General features: G+C 44.3%; 1 protein-coding gene across 6 annotated transcripts in view; it reads right to left on the bottom strand.

Moving 5' to 3' along the window:
- Positions 1-5,570: 5,570 nt before the first annotated feature.
- The window catches only part of DCLK2 (doublecortin like kinase 2), a 498,513-nt gene continuing 484,581 nt past the window's right edge, over positions 5,571-19,502 (bottom strand). For 4 of the 6 annotated variants that reach the window (XM_086962280.1, XM_086962281.1, XM_086962282.1 and 1 more), the window contains 2 exons: positions 15,735-15,848; positions 5,571-7,032 (listed from right to left, as the gene is read on the bottom strand). In XM_086962280.1, coding sequence (XP_086818406.1) covers positions 6,793-7,032; positions 15,735-15,848 — 354 coding nt within the window. In that variant the 3' untranslated portion in view covers positions 5,571-6,792. Of the gene's footprint in view, positions 7,033-13,118; positions 13,198-15,734; positions 15,849-19,502 lie in introns of all 6 variants that reach the window. The other 2 variants (XR_015309377.1, XR_015309378.1) reach the window with 1 other exon arrangement.

Below are 19,502 nucleotides of genomic sequence, written 5' to 3'. Positions count from 1 at the left end.
AGAGTGTGTAAACAACAAGACTTAATACCATGCTCCTTAAAGCCATTTACGCAAATGTATTTGAACGGCAAAAGGAGGTTAAGAAGTTCTGCGAATTTCTGCGGATTTTTAGGTCGAGTCTGATCCTCTAAGGTTTACGCTGTTTATATGTAATAATCAGGTTGCAGCTTGCTTTCTGTAGATTCAAATGATTTCCACACTCCTACTATCTAGTGATGGACTCGAGTGTTGAAAGTTTTTTTATTTGTAAAATATTTTTATTGGATTTTTACAGGCATGTAAGACATTAAACATTTATCAAAAAAAGAGGTTGCGGCTTCAAGGTGGTGTGCACAGATGAAAGTAGGTGTTGTGAAGCAAAGCAGGACCATCTATGTGTATTGATGTACTGAGAATATGAATTTGAAAGGTAAGTACTGTTCAAAACATACTGTGAGATCACATCTGGGGAGTTGGGAAAACGTCTGTGAATCCACAGCACTACAAGCTACAAATAGTTTGGTACAGGTAAGTAACATTTTATGTTTACAGCATGTGCTATTGTGGTGCACGTGCTTTGAATAGACTGAAAAACAATCCCCTTTTACATAAATGGAGGCTTGCAAGCTGTAGTGGAAGAGGTTTGAAACAAAGTGTTAAGGACAGTTTGTACTACTTGTTTGTCTTGTTGGGCATGAATGTCCACACAATAGTGTTTGGTAAATGTGTGGACAGTATAGACAAAGAAAAGGGTTCTCCAAAGGGATAGATTCAACCGGGGGAACTTAGTCAACAATAATACAATTACTTAATATTGTAATTGTGGCAATCTGTGTGAATCTTTGAGCTTTTGATATAGTAATTCCATAAGCCAAGAGCTCCCATAACTTTTGAAGAACACAAATATAGTCGAGATAGCAAGAAAAGTACAGTATTTAAAACCTGAGCACATCCAAAACAATACAACTATGACAAATGTATTTCTACACATCAAGTATCAACCATATATTATGGAAGTATATGTATGTATGGATGTATGTATATGTATAGGCATTTATATAGCGCACTACTTACCCGTAGGGTCCCAAGGCGCTTCGACCGCTGCGAAACCCTTCCTGGCTTCCCTGAGAGATGGTCCCTTAATGGGTATCTCCAGGGTGAGACCAGGCAGCCCCGGCGGTCTGGTGGGGCCGTTAGTGAAGATGAGGCAAGCTAATGCCCAGAGTTGCCGAGTGTGATCGCTGATCAGAGTGGGCACCGAGGCGAGAGAATTATCGAGTCCGCTGACCCTGGTCCAGAAACCTGCCGCGCCGGGAATCGAACCCTGGTCCCGGGCCGTCCTCTGCTCTCGGGTCTGCCGCCTCTAACCAGTGAGCCACACTACTTCACTAAGTCTATTTTGGGGACTTCTCCAGTGAAAAGTTGACACATTTTGGCCAATTTATTTAAGTCCTCCTCAGGACCTAACAAGACAGTGTAACATTTCCGAATAGAGAGCTTGAAAGGACTTGTAATCAACATGTGAAGATGGTGGTCGAGCCTAGGGAACAGAATAGATACCATATGTTGGAATACTCTCTGTTCACTGGCTCTGTGTCACATACCTAGGAGGCAGGACATTAATTTACAACCATTTTGGGTTGAAGAACTAATCTGCGAAGCCAATGACGCCTATTAACCACCTACTGTCTAACCGCGGTGTCTCACAAAACGATCCTAAATAGCTGCCAGCAGTATGTTTAGCCTGTCAGCAAAATTGGGCTACTGCTATAAGTCTGGAGTTCGGCCATTACCATAGGATGATAGTAGGGTAGGATAGAGTAGGATAGTAGACCACATTGCAGCTTTATAGAGGTCTACTAGCAGGATTTTGCCCTGTAAACCCATTGTGGATCTCTATTGCAAGTGGATCATACTCTGTGCAGAGTATGTGGTCAACTGTTGGCTTTGGCATAGCAGACTTGAATATATTTGACTTTCCATCTAGGACGGCAAGCCTCAGAAATGGGCATCCCTAAGTGAGGCTTGCCAAAAACAACAAAGAGTTGCTTTGTCTTTTGAAACGATTTAGTACAACCAATATAATGCAAGAGTGCTCTAAACATCTAAAGTGTGTAAAGACCTTTCTCTAATTAACTGGGGATGGGGGAAAAATGTGTATGATGGATATGGAAATGGGAGACCATCTTAGGCGGAAAGTGAAGGCTACTCTTGAGGACAACCTGCTGCTGGTGTACTGGAAAGAAAGACTCCACCATTAGAGTTTGCAGTTCATTGATTCTACATATCAAAGTTATTAAAATGAACACCACTTTTCTCAAGAAAAACTGCAGTGGACAAGAGTGTAATGGCATAAAAGTCGGGCCCATGAACAGATTACAAATAATATTGAGGGCCCATACATGTATTGGTGAAGTTCTTGGAGGATCACTCTTTCAAGAACTTCCATGAAAGCCTTCACAAAGGTATTTTGAATATTAATTTCTATTGTCTATTCTACAGCAGCGACTTGATACACCCGTACTGAGGAATACGCTAGGCCTGCCTTTTGTATATGTATCAAGTAGCAGAAGATGTCTTCCACCAAGGCCTATACATGCTGCTTGTGAAGTCTTCCACAGTAGTGGTGTGATAATGAGGAGCCTGATAGGCTCTTGCCTCAATTTCCTTACCAGTGGAGGAAAAGCATAACATAGATGTCCCTGATCAATTCATTCTTACAGCATTGCCCATATCTGTGGACGTACGTACCTTGATGCAAAGCTTTCGCATTTTGCATCTTCATGAAAGGGAGAGAGGTTAATAACTGGGGTCTACTAGAGTGCTTGTGTGTCTTTATCCAGAAATGTGTGAGACCATGAATCTTTTTATAGAGAAGACGACGAGAGTACAACGAGGTAAATCCCCACCAAACAAGGGTCCTTACTCGTAATGATGTAAAGTAAGCGCTTCTTTGTTTGATGGAGATGTCCTCATATTCCTCAGCATCAAGAATGCACCTCCAAAATCAGCAGGAAAAGCACTGTGGGGCCTTTTAGTAGCTGTCCATCATCCTGGCAGAAGGACCATTGCATACTACTTTGGTGGAGGGAGTGGGGCCCAACAGGCAGAGCTTCATGTGATCAAATTTGCACATTTGTATACTCAGTCATTTAAAGGGAGAACCATGGACGCTGGTGTCACCAGGTAAGGTCAAAAGTAATGCACTCGTCACAGTCACTACACATTGCACTCCAATTGAACAACAATGCATTCACCTCCAAGAAGCATTTCAGATTGCCTTTCAATGTGGAATTGCCTAGAAAACACACATGTATTGTCTCTGTCAAGCCCAGGAGGTCAGATCATTTGCCCTTAACAGAAGTGGAGCTCAAACTTGGGCATCTGCTATGTTTATATACCTAAGAGTTTACCTTTGAGGTTTAATTTCTGTAAAAAAGTAAGAAGGTCGTCATGCCAGGTCTCCATGCGACAGTTCCTATGTCCAGCTTGCCCTCTGCTGCCGGTCTACCTGCTGCCCTCAGTTTTTACCACCTCTGCTCGTTTCATGCTCTGTTTTGCCTTTTCTGCTCGTTTTTTTGCCCTCTATTTTGCCTGTTTCTGCCCTCCGTTTTGCCTTATTTTATTATTTTTCTGCCCTGTTTTGCCTCCACTGCTCGTTTTCTGCCCTTTGTTTTGCCTTTTCTGCTTGTTCTTCTGCTCTTTGTTTTCCCTTCTATCCAATAGGGAGAGGGGAGGACGATTTTGGCACCAGAGATCCTATCCCCCGGAGGCGCAGCCAAAATTCAATGTGGTAAAGGGGCCACATGGCCCCCTCCCCAGGTCTCTTTCGGCCCCGGGGACGTCTACCTGGCGCCACCCAGGGCACCCAGTGTACTACGTTGAGAACAATGGGGAGAACCTCAATGCCCGCACTCCCTGCCGGCTCCCAGTCTCCTGCAGGAGCTGGCATTGCTCCTGCATGCAGGGAGCTGCTAAATATGCAATCTTACAGCTGTTTTCCTGCCCGCATGACAGCTGGCAGAGAAACAGATGAAAACTCCATTCCCGCGAGCGAGAGCAGTTTGACAGCTCCTGCTTGCAGGGAGCAGAGATATGTTTGCTCTTGCTTGGCGGTAGCGGTCGGCCCCGGGACTTGGCCCACCCAAAGGCTAAAGTGAAAACGAGCATGGCATACAGCGCTTGTTTTTCTTTATTTTTTTGCCGCAAACTCACTAATATTCGTGATGGTGCTGTAATTTTGTTTTTTATGCTCTTTTTGCCCTGGCGGGGGTCCAAGTATTCCTATCTAGCTCCTTTGTCTTAATTTTGTTCATTTTTGGGGGGGGCTCAGCTGAAGCAGAGTGCCAAAATGGCTGCCAACACTGGTTGAAGTGTTGGCAGCTGATCAGATCTCTGCACGAGATAGTCATTTGCAAAGGCTTCGCGAGCCTAGAAATACAAATTTGGATACCCTTTAATACCTCGAAAACTACTTAGCGAATTTGCTCCACATAACAAAGGTGTGCTTTCTGGACCAAAAGCTACCGTTCTGCATAAAGTTAGTGTAATTCTGTCCAAAGGTTAGGGTAGTAATCGTGTTCGAATTCCCTATGGGAATTAACATGGGAAACACTTTTTTTATCCCCCCCCTCTGGGAAACACTTTTTTTACCCTCCCCCTCCCCTTGTTTTCCTCGGCCCCTGCTTGACAGATCACCCTGAAAAGTTCCATGCATTAGGTACAATTTTTGCTCAGTCGGAGTCAGATTACAAATATTTGACAGTCATAAAAGCTGGAACCATTAAGTCTGTAAGAGTAGCTGTGGTTCTCGCTTCAGAAGGTTTTTTTTGCACTATATGTGAGCTGTAGCTTATCAGCACAAATGCTGGCTCCACGATCGGATGTGCGTCAATGAAAATGTAGAGCTTTTCTATAAATGTACAATAGCTGATCATGCAAAAATGATGGCCCTGTGGAAACATGGCTGGAAGTCAAAGCATTGCTGACCAGGATAAGTTAATAAGCAGATGGTGAATGGAATGAAGCAGTCGGGAGGCAATAAGGGTCTCTACTGCTGATGTATGTTGTACATCTCCTATAGGGGACAGTGCCGAACAGCCCCATTCCAGAAGCCTATTTATCGCATGCTACCACAGGGCTGCATTTGACATTGAAAATAACCAAGCAGCAAAGTTTTAACTTACCTTACCTCACACAACTTCCAATTTCAAGGATCAAAACGTTATCCTGGTCTTTGAACTCTACTCCTGCGCTTGGTGTGATACAGTTGTATTGGTAATGAACCTTAGCAATTATGACATGCTCACAAGGCTAATGATCCACCCCAAAACCAATAAATGATACAACGAGAGCTGCAAAAAGTCCAAAGTCACAGCCTCAGAACTGGAACGCGTGCACCAACCAAAGGAAAAAAAAAACAAAAAAAACAACAAATGAATATTCTTCCCTTGCAGCACAGTCTGTGCTGCAGGGGACGACAGTGCATTATTAGCCTAACCCAAATACCCAAACTTGGAAACACTTACTTGGCTTCACGCAATGCACTCTGCCAGGGGTCTGTGCTTGACGAAAAGATTACGTTGCTGCAGTTTTAATGAAATGATTTATTTTTTATTGCATGTCTTTTACACTACTCAGAGAAAACATAAATTAACAATGAAAGTGAACAAAACACGGACAGTGTGCTTTCAAAGAATAAGATAAACCAAACCCAAACCATTCAACACAGGATCCTCAACTCAAGGCCTCGACTGAGATTCAAGGACAATTGTTGCCTCTGATTGCCAGGCACTTGATTTCTTTAAGGGGCGGCACGGATCAGATGATTTGATATTTGATCCGTATAATACGCTTTTTGATCAAACTGGTACCTATACTCTGCTTGGGCAGCTGTGCCGTACTTCAAACAATAGGACAAGAAATGTTCATGACCCCTGCATTCTTTCTTCTCAGTTGTCAAATCCAGCTTCAGTGCAGAACAAAGGAAGAAAGCATCGGCAAGCAAAAGACTTCCCAAGTTTTGCGGTTCACATCTGCTTGCTCCATCTGCAGAGACCCAACCCCTTGCAGAGTAAGCCATGCAGCAAGCTTCTATGAAACAAGAGTTCAATGGTCATGATGCTTGCACAGAAAAAGGAATTTTAGTTGTGAGGGGAGGAACAAGACATAACAGCAGGAAAGAAGACACTTCAACCTTTGTACAAATAAATACCCATATTTATACATTTATATATAAATTAAAACCCGACCAAACGTATCTGCATTCATGGACTATTGTCAAACGGCCTGGACAGCAGTGTTCCCAGAGCTCTAAAATTCACGAGTAATCCAATGTGAAGAATTTGTTCCCCAAAAAGCCTACAGTTTTTCTAAAAACATTCCTTTCTGGCAGGACCTCGTTGACAGCATCCAGTGTAAACTGTGGATGACAGGGGAGCCCAGAGACAGGGTAATGGCACTGACGCTGCATGTCAGGCAAAAAAAGTTATCAGAAATGAGAAAAGGGCAAACAGATCTCACGCTCTTCAACACAAAGAAAAATACCTACAGTTAAAAGTTAAGGAGACCTATTTTGTTCCCTATCTTATGACAAATTCCTAACTCAGAAAATACCAAAACCTAGAATGTCAACTTCTAAAGAAGCTGGAAACATATTCCAAACACCACCCCCTGGCCACCTCCACGTCTGTGAATGTACCGTCCCACTTCCGGGTGCTGCCCAAGCAAGAGTAATCACCCAACAAAACTACACACAACAGGGATGAGGAGGAGGGCGGGTGATGGGAGAGGGTCTCCTTGCAGCAGTGTGCTTCAGTCAGTCTTGGTCTGGGCATCATTCAACAGTCGGTGGAGTTCATCCACCCCCTCGTGGCATGCTGAGGCAAGTGGCAGCGGGGGCTGAGTGGGATCAGGAGCGGCGGCCACCGGCCCAGGCTTGTGACGCTCATCGGCCGCGACAAGGGTCGCGCGTGCCCGCTCCATCTTGATTTTGCCCGCATCCTTCCATCGTTTAGTGCAGAGCATCTGCTTCTCTTTATCTAGAGCTGTGTTCTGAAAAGAAACCATTGAAAGACAAGGTCAGTTGCATGGACTGATGGAGGACCATCTCATTAGAAGGGCAGTGAGTGTATGCGAGACTGTCCTGCATGCACTATGAAGAGAAAAGGAGAAAAACCTCTTGTTCTATCAACTCGGACTTGTAAAGAAACTGCATCTGTTGGGTTTCTGTTTATTAAAAGGGGGTGTTCATCTTATTCCAATCCAAACATCAAGGATGTGGGAAGCATATCACAGGACTGCACCATCTCCAGCTGAAACTCTTGTGCAAGGGAGATCTGATTGTGTGCAACAGCTTCCACCCGTGTACCCAGCGGGGTAGAAGAGTCCAAACATGGGTGCAGGCAGCATGCTGCATGGCATGCGTGGAAGAGACATACACATGGGAGAGCCTGAAGGTGGGGCAAGCGCGGACCATCCATGGACCCAAGATGGAAATTAAAATGAAATGCTAGCCAGAGCAACTTAAAATGTGAAAAGTGGAAGAACGATGAATTCAAAACAAAAGTACATGGAGCAGCGGGAACAAGGACAACTTTGGCGGCATAGTCCAACATTTGATCGGCTTTGTGACTTTCGTTACCCTGTTGCCTTGTGTACAGGTGTGGGTAAGCTCTCAATCAGTAACAGCATATGGAAAAAGACTAGAGGCCGAAGAAAACCTGATGACAATATCTACTTTTACATGTCCTGAAAAAGATTCAGACAGGCCCCTTACCCCAATAACAAGCACGTGCCCTCAAATATGCCAGGTGTAGAGTTAGAACGACAAACTAAGCGTGTCCACATATGTCGAAGGGAAGAGGGCAGGAATCGGGCCTTTCAAGTGGCTGGAAAGCTTCGACATATCCGTTTATTCATGGCACATCTTTACGGTCTCAGTTCAGAGCCCTCTAAATTCAAAGCATTTGTCGGATACTTTGGGTACATGACCATGTCCTAGTCGCACAGAGTCTCATGACAGAAGATGGCCAGGTGTGTGCGGTCCCTTTTAGGAGGTCAAAGCGATCTTCCTCACTAACAAACAGCATAAATGCGGCACCAAATAGGGCAGGTGTCGCATTTAAGTGGGTCACTATTTTATTAAACTTCTGCACATTCCTACCATACGAATACACTGCATACTTAAGGAAAGCCGCCAATAACCCTACTTTTGGGACCAATTCATACACGGCTTACATAATCAATACTTTAACCACTTGTGTTTTTCAAAAGATGCCCTGAAATGGAAGCCACCAGCAAGGTTAAAGAAAACACCCCTGTAATACCGATATAATAAAGAGTCTCTAAAGGATATTTTCCTTACTGTGAAACTAACTAAGCCAGGAAAACGATGAACATTTAAAGAAGGGCTTTAAAGGGGCCATGCGATAAAGGATCCGGCCGAATGAATGAAGAAAAGAACAAATAATGTGTGTGGGATAATGTGCTGTAAACTGACAAAATCAGAGTAAAACAATGGAGAAACTGCAATAAGAGTCAAAAGGAAAGCAAGAATCGGTCTGACATGTATGGCTGGCGTGACAGACCAGGGAGGAAAAAAAATGAAGATTAGTAACAAAGCCCCATGCAATATCAGAACAGAGGGAGAGGGGCCTATGAACTTTCAACACTGAAACACAGCTGAGGTGTGGGGCAGGTGCTAGCCTAGAGACCCAGCCCATTGCCACAGCAGCCAACACTTCACAAAAACACGACACTGCAACGCACAGCTCACCAAGGACAATACACGTACACATGGAATTCAAGCCATGAACGTTACTCTGATAGAGAAGGCATGCAAGCCGGTCACACAACGTAAAGGCCGTCGTTGTAAGGCAGCAAACCGTCCGACAACAGCGGCCTGGCAATTCAGTCATTCTGGTTTGTTTGGTTAAAAATAACGATGCCCTTGTTGTGGCAGGAGTGCGGAGAGGCAGTCACTGGGACCCGCACAGGGCGCTATAGAAATAATGTGTATTTAAAGAGATATACATTAAATCCCCAGTGCCTACCGATGGAAGCTGCGGAGAGAAGGTGCATAGTACTAAGATTAGAAAGAGTGCCAATTATTCCAGAAGGGGTAAGATCTGGTTGAGAATAAACAGTGTCCCGCCATTAGACATACTGTCCAACCGACAACTTCCTTAAATTTACCATGTCAGCCACAGTGACGTGTTGCACTTCGAGAAACCCCCTGTCAGCGACACAACAACAATAGAAAGAGCAGCGACCCATAATGAGCATTTTGAACCGCAGCGTTTCAGACGCATTTACACAGGCCCGGTTCTAGAGGGTGGGCCAGGCCCACCCAAACATGAGCCTGGCCCACCCAAACAGGAGCCTTGGCCCTCACAGTGAGGGCTTGGCGCAACGGCATTTGGCTCAAAGGGCTGTCTGTGTGTGTGTGCGCCCGGGCTGAGACAGCTTCACTGGCGCGCGCACACACACAGACAGACAGTTCTTGAGATTATCGCAGCTGCATCCGAGTACTTTACAGGTCTTTAAAAGACCATTTATGTTAACAAGGCTTTGTTTATTTTTTCACCCCTTCATCTCCACTGGCGAAAGGCGACAACGGTCACCTTTGCCTTCATCTCCACTGGCGAAAGGTGGCAACGGTCACCTTTGCCTACTGTTCTGCTGTGAAGATATTTCATTTTCTATGCGGTGCAGGAGAAAAGTTTATTTATTCCTATTCACCTTTCCTGACCCCTGCAGCTGCTTATCAGATCAGGGTGTGACACAAAGTTTGTTTTATGGAGTAGGTAAGAGAATGTGTTACTATTTTTTTTCTTTTTTAAATCTGCACAGGCCCAGCAGGACACATACTTCGTGGCACAGTAACTACACTTTATTAGATGCCTTCATATTTTTTACCGTGCTTATTTTTTAGCTGTTTGCTTTTATGTTTTTTACTTTAATTATTTTAATTCATTGTACAGTTCAGTCAGTCAGTAAAACTTTATTCGGGTTATTACAACCATAAAAGTATACAAAATACATTTATAAAACTTTATAAAAACACAAAAATATATAAAATTTATAAAATTGCAAATCAGTCCTTTCCGGGAGGAAACCCCAGTAACTTTATTATTATCATTGTACAGTTAATAAAGTCAGTGTGTGCTTAATTTGAACAGTTTTTATCATTATCATGCTTGACGCAGGACAACAATAAGACAATAGAAAATGCCTAGATAGCCCTGGTGATTAATGATCCTGCTGGAGAGCAATCATTTGTCTGTTAGTCGTTTTTAAATGCAGATGCACTGTATTTTATGTGGAAGCTCAGTGGGTTAATGCCTTTTTCACAGAGATCCTTGTGTTACTTGCAGTTCAGAAGTTACAACCCTAACATAAAACAATGACCAATGAACTGTCACCAAAGAGCTGCATATAAACATGAACGGTAGAGTTAGAACTTTGTTTTTTTTTGGTTTGTGATACAGTTAGAACTTCCTCAGTCTTTCATTATTCTAATGTTGCAAAAATGAGTATTTTTGGGCAGATATACATTTTTATCAGTAAAGCTGACCCTCATGGAATACTCTTTAAATCCTACAGTTGTGCTTTCCCAGACCAAACCCTCTTAAAATATACTGCCCACCAGTATGGATGGCGTGATTCATACACTTTGTAATCCTCATTGGCTTATGTGACATTCCCTGCAGACTGATTTACATACCTGCATGATTGATTGTCTCTGTATAATGTGTGAGTAGTGTAAAGTACTGTGACACCCTACACTGATATGAGTAGCGCTATACAACAAATGAAATGCATTTGAGGGAGGGGCTACGGAGAGATGAGTGGCGCTGGAGGAGGGTGGCAATGTAGGAGTCTGAGGAGGAGGTCATGAGGGGGAGGGGCTACGGAGAGATGAGGGGCACTGGACGAGGGTGGTAGTGAAGGAGTCTTCAGAGGAGGTCATGAGGGGGAGGGGCTACGGAGAGATGAGGGGCACTGTTGGAGGGTGGCAGTGAGGGAGTTTGAGAAGGAGGTCAATGGGGGGGCTACGGAGAGATGAGGGGCACTGTTGGAAGGTGGTTGTAAAGGTATTTACGGAGAAAGAGGTAATTGATGTGGCACAAAAAAAGACTTTTGCATCAGCACTAAAGCCAGCCCTGTCATGGCCTTTCTGTTGTTGTTTATTTATTTAGCAGTCGGGACATAAGGGCTACTGTGGAACATACTTAAAAGTGCGTACTAATTATATTTACTGCTACATTCATTATTTTAAGTTTAAAAGTGATTTTACTAGTTTTTTTACCCGGAAAAATTAAAGTGGAGCCCAATGGTGCCTGATATGGGGCTGGGGCCCAAGGTTAGCTGTGAGATAAGGTGCACTGGAGAGGAGTAGTGGATAATCAAACCTGTAAGGGAGTGCGTGGCAGAGTCCGGGGTCAGGTTGAGGTAGTAATGAAGAGGGATTCTCCGTGAAGGCTCGCAGAGAGGGAGCACGAGAAGTGTCACTTGCCTGATACTCTCACCTCAGAAAACTCCTCTTCCCATCAAAGGAACATTACATGGAAAAAACACTTTTTGAGGGTGATCATATTTAGAAAGAGATTTGGAAAAGAGTGCGTCTTACTGGGCCTTGTAAGACTAAGAAGTGATAAAGGCGGGCTCTGAAGCAGGCCTGCCCAGACATATATGCGACAAATCGAGCCCGCAGTGGCCCACCCAAATGCACCCTTGGCCCACCCAAATGAAAATTCCTGGAGCCGGGCCTGCATTTACAGATTCTGTAAATGCGTCTGAAACGCTGTTTGCCTCAGCTCCTGCCTCACCTCAGCCATAGGACTGAAAAACAAGAGGGGTTCAATTTCTCCTTTTCTCTTCATTTACCCGATAAACGGATAGCATTATTTATTTATGCAGCCAGAAAACAAAACAGCATTTTAGATGCAGTTAGTACATACCCTCACCTTGGACCTACTCAGAGGAAAGCAATGCAGGCGGTGGAAGGGAGAGAGGTAGGAAGGCAGGAAGAAAGCGAGGAACAGAAACTACACTTACTTTAAGCAGAACTAACAAATCCAATATTTATCAATTACACATGTAAAAACACAGTTTCAGAAAAAAAAAACATACGAACATGTTCATTTTGAGCATATCGATATTTCCGCAGGCACACAGATAAACAAAAATCTAGATTCGCGAGGCATTCTAGTAATCTTCCACCAGGTGGCGCTGCTACACAACATTCTAGCTACTTATAGAACAAATGCACCCCCCTCCCCCCCAAATAAATTCTGCCGTATGCATGAAACATCCTTGTGCTTAATATAATCAAACACTTTTCGTGATCCGATGCAGCGCATCTGTTAAAATGTTTTGGTTGACCATAATCTTTTAAAAAAGAAAAGTGCCACCACTACTATGCTATGTGCCGCATTGTAGATAGTAAAGGTTTTTTAGAACGTTATCAATTTTGTTGGTCTGTCTCTCTCTAGCACTTTAAGGGCCACCTTGCAACTTGTTCACATTCCTTTATCTTTCCCCGAGTCACCAAAGCTCTTCATAGGAACAGCGGTTTCTGCAGAAAACTAGGTTAGTCATCAAGATCACCACCCGTTTACGGGTGACCTGTTCGCCACTCACCGTCCACAGCACTGTGCCTGCAGAACGCTAGCTATGCACACGTTGCTGCCACTCAAGTCTTGTTGCGAGGACAGATTTTGAAAGCTACTGGCAGTTGAAAGGCTGCAAAGAACCTGGGACCAGCCGGAGAGGGCATTTGTTCCAGGGGCTTGCGGTCATGCCTCAGCACACCTTTCACCGCCCCACAGAGTGCGGGGTTATTCTCCACATGCCTAAACTAAGCGAACTCGTTTATCGGTGAAAAAGGCTCATACCACCGGAGAAAAGAATGCATGTTGTTTTTGCAAGCGGAGTATATACAGAGCCACACAATCTGGGCGACAGAAGAGATTTTAAAGAAAGATTCCCAAAGCACCCTTTAGTAGCAAAGAGAAAATCCAACAGAGAAGTCAAGAGCCAGGTCATATGGGAGATGAGAAGCAGCTTTAATAGACAGACATGCAGCCTGCGGAAGAGTGCGAGGGGCTGTCGATTAACACAGAGTCTGTATGTACCATGCCTCTGCTTCGGGCTGATCTCCAGGGCCTCGGGGTGTAAAGGAGCAAAGGCCTCGCTTTACAAGACAAAATCAAACTGTCAAACGAGAGGTAAACAAAGGCATCAGCTTCAGTCACTGCTGCAGAACCCTAACCCATCATAATATGAGGTGACATCGACTCATAGCCCAGCCCACTCATCACCCCCTGGTCCCCTTCAACATGCACAGGATGCTGGTGAAGTAATACCCCAAGCAGGAGTAACACACATCACTAACACATCGTGCCCCGGAACAGCATTAGTTCTTGACGGACTGTAACCTGACGAAATCAAAGAAAAGCAACTGACAAAATGTAAAGTTTAGCAAAGGTAAATTTAACTAAACACAATTGCAAGGACAATAATGAGACCTGTGTTTAAATCCTTTAATTGTTTGTTTCTATGTTTTTTAAGTCTTATTTTTCTTACCATTTTAACAATTGGGAAATGGGTCAAACAAGGACAATCTACAAAAAATATTAAAAGTTCGGAAACTGCAAAATAAAAGGTTTAGACGCTATCAATTCAGTTCTTCGTGCATCTCAGCAAGTCTAAAAGGGACAGGGTGCACGGTCTAGCCAGTAACAAGTGACCTCTTCCGGAATGAAGGAGTTGGGGTGGGAGCTATGGTGCACAGAGGTCTCCACAATAAAAAGCAGGCTTGGATATCCCAAAAATGGGTTGTTAAAAAATATATCATTGGACGGCATTGGTCATGTAAACAGACAAATTTGAATTTGCACATACCCATTCTAAAATCATTTGAAAATTGTCAGTTTTCAGTTGCTTCAAATGCATTATCCATCAAGAAAGAAAAATTCAAAAACAGTGATTCCCAGGACAAGGTGCTAATCAGCCCTGCAAAATATGGGCACGAGAAAAGGACAAATACCCTAATTAAGAGAGCTGAGAAAGATCTTGAAGTGGAGGTGACTTCTTTGATAAAATGTCTAATAGTACCTTTAAACAGCCTACAAGTATGCGCCACACTATAAAGAAAGGCAAGACAGTTAGAGTCTTGTTCTGGCTGGAGCTGTAACAGAGACAATCACTCATTACAGCAGTCACGAGTAAAGCGCCCACCACTGTCGACATCTCATTGGGAATTACCTCAAAGAACACTTTTGAGCCAACAGATTGTCAAATCTTGTCCTGACATTTGTTCTTCAAATGTGTGCCTGTCACTGAGCTTGAGAGGCTACCAATGAGCAGTTCAGGGTTATGTCAATTTTAAAGTGAGAAAAATACAGGGCTAGCACAGTGAGTGGGGTCTTGCATGTTGACTTGCGTTGCGCCCTGTTTTTGACAGAGGGCATGTTTGACCACTTCTAGTCTTTACTTTAAATTTAAAGCCCCAAACCTACAGCCAATCAGTTGCCACATTGGCTGATTTAGGGTTCTGAAAGATATGAGCTGACCCACTCACTCTCATACCTGCGTTATCACTTAGTTGATAGTCTATGCATGCTGGTGGCTGAGACGCGTGTACCAAATTATACTGTCAAAAAACCTAGATAATAGTCTCAGGAGAGAAATTACACATTTACTCGGACTAATTATGTTTTGGTTTTCCTAGGATAGGAGAGAGGGGAGCGGATGTCATGACCTACTCTCTCACAGAGGTGGCAGCACAGTGATTCACTAGCTAAATCCTCCTAACTGCCAATCCAACTGGAAAGCAGCATGTACATGTGTAATATCCATGGCTAGGCCCAGACGGTTACTTCTATAGATATGAACTGAAAATAACATTCTGTAGTTATAGACAGATTACCAGAGTTTAAGTAAAAATTTAAAATGTGACTTGGCACCACTATGCAATATTACTGACGAGAGCACAAGACTGCCATGTCTCACCTATGCAGCCATTCCTTTGGTATGGTGTTCTAGAAACAAGGTGACATTTTGCTTTTTGAGCATGGGTCAGCCCCGGCTTGGCTCTTAAAAAGGGGATGCGTGCACTAGAGCAAGATGGCGGACTGCAACAAATGTTACCTCTTTTTTTAAAGGCTCAGCAGATATACCGTGAGGTCACACAACGTGACAGCCATAAGTGAACTTTCTGTCTGTACCGCGAGGACGTGAAGGGATAGACTGTACATTCTCAGGTGGACAGGGCAGGACATGAACTCTTTGCTCATCAGCACAGGCAGCTCTGCCACATCTCCCACACCAGTTCATCATCCCTCCTATTAACTTTTTCATCGCATGCTTTTCAGAAATGTGTGTCAACCGGTTTCAAGGCAGGCTGACCTTTTCAGTGAGAAAAGTGGTTATTGCTGATGACTAAATGTGCATGACCAGGACTACTTTCTATCAGATTTTCCAAGAGATTCAGCTAAAGTAGGTTCACAGCGAAGTGTAACCCTACGGTAGAACTGCGACAAACCTAGCCAAACAAAGAGTTCACTTTTAAAGTTAATCAATATTGTGGAACATCTGTAAACAGGCTTCTTAAAACTTAATTTTTTTATTTAATTAAAAAACCATCTGAAAAGCATAAAAATACAAAAGGTAAAAACAGACTTCAGATAAGCAAAAAGAGACCTATTTGTTTCTGATTTGCTAAGTGACCATATTATGGCATTGCTTACCATTATGACGGAAACACCCGCCGTTGTGTTGTTCTGTTTGGGCAATGAGTTAAAGTGCTGCCGCAGTTTACCTGTCACCCCCACCTGCAAATTATTCTCCTGGGATGAATCGTCCTGCAGAGAATGACAAACAAAAACAGGGCTCTTTTTGTAAATTCAGAAGCACATTTCAATGAAATCCTTCACTGGCAGGCGGAGTTGTCTGGGGAACACAAATATTGGCCGAGATGTGTATTGTAGCGGATTGAAGACAATGTCAACCTGGTTTGATAATAGACTTTAAAAATGATTAGGTAATATAAACATTTTAAGCAGCTAAATTATCTCTTGTACAAATTAAGTAGAAATATTGATTTAAACTTTCCAGACACCCAAGAAAGCCCCAAGATCCCTACCAATCATGCACTCTTTGTAATGCACTGTATGGGAACTTTGCTATACAGAATGGAAACACTGTACTTTAAAAGACATTGGGATGTGCTGCAAAGATGGTCTTAAACTTTCATTATAAAGAGGGAAGTCATTGTGTCTGGAATTGGTGCTGTGTTGTGTCTCAATCCTCCTGTGGAGCAAGGTTAGGGTTGCGATGTGCCTGTGCAGGACTACAGATTGACCAGGATCTGCTGTTAGCCGCTAGGAGTTATTATGGGTCACTGAAAATTTTATACATGACAATGCTAATAATGACAATGATGTGGAGAGTGCCACAATGACTAATGTAGATGAACTTGGGTAGCCAACATGACTGTTCGACTGTATTGATAAACAGAGTACGTCTGGCGTGGGGACTCCTGTGGACGAAGGAACTATTACTAACTTTGGAGTTGCATGCTTGAGAACATGTGGAATTAAGCTGCACAATATGGCACAGTTTAACCAAAACTTTGTGGGCAGAATCCCCTTTCAAATCAAACTGCAGATGCGTGAGGCTTACCCCGTTTCAGGTATTTTACTTGACAAAAAATTAAATGAAGATGTTTTTTCCTACGAGTCAATAACTAAACAGAAAAGGGTGTGGGAGAGTAGGGTCTGCTTCCTATGGTCACCACCACTTTTTGCTGTGATTCTCTGGTTTTTCGAATTTAGTGTGGCTGTGGGCCTGCTAATCAGACCCACAGCCCAGCTGTTCTCTCTCTAAATTGATACCATTAATTTAGGTATATACCAGATTGGGTATTTGGTCCCCTCTGAAAGCCCCTGTATAGTGTACCATAGGTACCCAGGGCATAGGTGCATCCAAGGCCTACCAGGGGCTGCAGCATGTATTATGCCACCCCTGGCTGGCCCTCCAAACTGACACCACAGGCTGACCACTCAGCATGGGTAAGGTGGTGTAATCACCCCGTACTTAGATATAGTATAACTATATCTACCTTTACATATAGACACAAATACACCTATAAGCAACTCCTATGGTAGGCCTCGACAATCCTGGAGGCAGAGTGCTTGGTTTTATGTGAGAGAGTGCCCTAGCATGAGCCGAGCCCCTCTGCAGCTTTCGGAACCATATCCTTATAGCTGTTCGATGATATAGCCATACCATATACTCTTTGTGCATTATAATCCTAGCGGTTGATGCTAACTTTGGTTTGGCTTTATCAAAACATGTCGTGTAAGGTGTCAAACACTTTGAAATACTACCCCCCTGCCAATTCTGGCGGCGGGGGTAGCATTCCACCCTTCTAGAGGGAAAAGACGTGTATGTTACTGCTTTACCCGGTTGAAGTTAAATCGAGCCTCAGCATCACAAAATGGATGCTGCTGCCACAGACACGAGTCTGACCACCTGGTGCTGGGGGAAACTCCGACAAGGGCGGCCTTGACAATAGGTTTCCTACCCAGGGAGGTGCCAGCACCTTCCCAGACAGGGTTTATGTGTATTGCGGCAGGGAGGGCTGCATTCAGTGAATGCATCTAGACATTGCCTGGGGCTTAGAAGGTGCTACATGCATAGGCTGGTTCAAACCAGTTGCTGGGGCACTCCAGCCCCAGCTCTGGCACAAAACTGGACAAAGGGAAAGGAGTGTAACCACCCCCTTTTCAGGTCCACCCATAGGAGGGACCTAGGCAGGTAATCCAGCCCCTGAGCTTAGTATAAGTATAGGAGCTGTGTCCCCAGGACTTTAGATTATCCTGGAAAGAAACTTTGATACAGAACTCTTGGACTTTCGATGTTCTATTCTGACTAGAAGACTTCAGACATCTCCCTTGTGGTCAAGGAGTGACCACCCTGTGCAAACAGGCACCACCAGTAACTTGCCAGTCTGCTTTGTCAACGCTCCCGCCGGAACCCGAAGACTCCGCGACACAGGAACTGGATTCTCAGACTTCTCTAACTCTGACCCACATCCACAGCAAAGCTGAGACCTGTGGCGGACACGAGAGACGTGAGACCGGACACTCTGGACATCCTGCATTTTGCTAACAGCTCGACTACCGAGGTACCCTAGTAGTTGTGCATTGGGGTATGAGAAGCCCCAGACTTGACGCCATTTGCACCGAAGCTCAGCCCTCCACACTCCACGAGTGCAGCATGGGGCCTGCTCTTGCATTTCAGCTCGAAGCGTCTTCCCGGTTCCTTGCCCGTTGGCTAGTGAGCCCCCTGAAGACTTCCTTTTTGAACTAAACTGCTTTCCTAGTTGCTCCAGGCTTGCTCCAGCTTTTCTTCAAAGGAGAAGCACCACAGACCTTGCTGGTCTGCAACAGAGCCAATCTCGACATCCTGCGTGGGTTGCAGTTGCCAAGACTTGTTGGGTCCAATCCAGATACCGACACCGCAGTCAACAAGATGCATAGTGGGACAGCTCGTATCCAGCTGCTGAACATCGTCAATGCCTCCTGGACCTTGTGGCTGAAGAGACAAGCTCACCTTCTTCACCTTCAAGCACGCCACATCGCCTGGTTCCTTCCTGGTCACTGGCTAGTGACCCAGACTTTGTCCCCTCTGCTTTCAGGTTCTTCACATCACCGATCCACCCAGACACTTTTCCTCTGGTCGCCTGCAGCACTTCTTTGCAGCTCTCCATAGAAAACAACGACGAAACCAGACACCAAAAGGCACCTATGCACCCGGCTTCCCTGGGTGAGGTAACACGAGGACTCCGGTGCTCCCGTGGGTCTTGACTCTCGAAGTGTCCTAGTCTAAAGGGGTTTTACCGTAGTCCACCCGGAAGTGTCCTTAAAGAGTAACTTTGTAACTTCTTTGTTTCCCATTATATGTCAATGGTACCTCGCGACTGTGTTGAGAGACTACACGCGTCTCCCATGGGCCTCCTACTTCCTAACCTTTGGTTGTTTATTGTAGCCCCAGCGATTCTACAGGCCCTAGGCCTGCTTTCTAACTCTCACGTGGTTCTTATACCACTTCTTTAGTATATGGTTTGTGAGGCCCCTAGGGCATAACTGTATTTGTGCAATTTATCGTATGCTAATTGAGTAACTTGAGATATACTTTTACCTTCGACCTTATAAAGAGTGCAGAGGGGTTGTGTTTAGAATAACTACATATATATTTGATATATACCTTGTGTGGTATCCTTTCATTTGGTATTCAAGGGATTATAATTGGTAAAACAGCTTACTTCACATGCTCTCTGAAGTCTTAGACTAAGACTGCTGGTCCATGTCACCACTAGGATAGCTTGTCTATAAGATTGACTTTACAACCCCCATCAATAAGGGTCGATTAGACTGGTGCAAGGTCCTGTGTCGCTGAGTCTTTGGATTCCGGCGGGAGCGTCGACAAAGCAGACCGGCAAGTTACTGGTG

The sequence above is a fragment of the Lissotriton vulgaris genome, chromosome 3_1 (genome assembly GCF_964263255.1).
Source record: "Lissotriton vulgaris chromosome 3_1, aLisVul1.2, whole genome shotgun sequence".
NCBI classification, from domain to species: domain Eukaryota; kingdom Metazoa; phylum Chordata; class Amphibia; order Caudata; family Salamandridae; genus Lissotriton; species Lissotriton vulgaris.
This window is presented reverse-complemented; position numbering and strand designations above follow the sequence as displayed.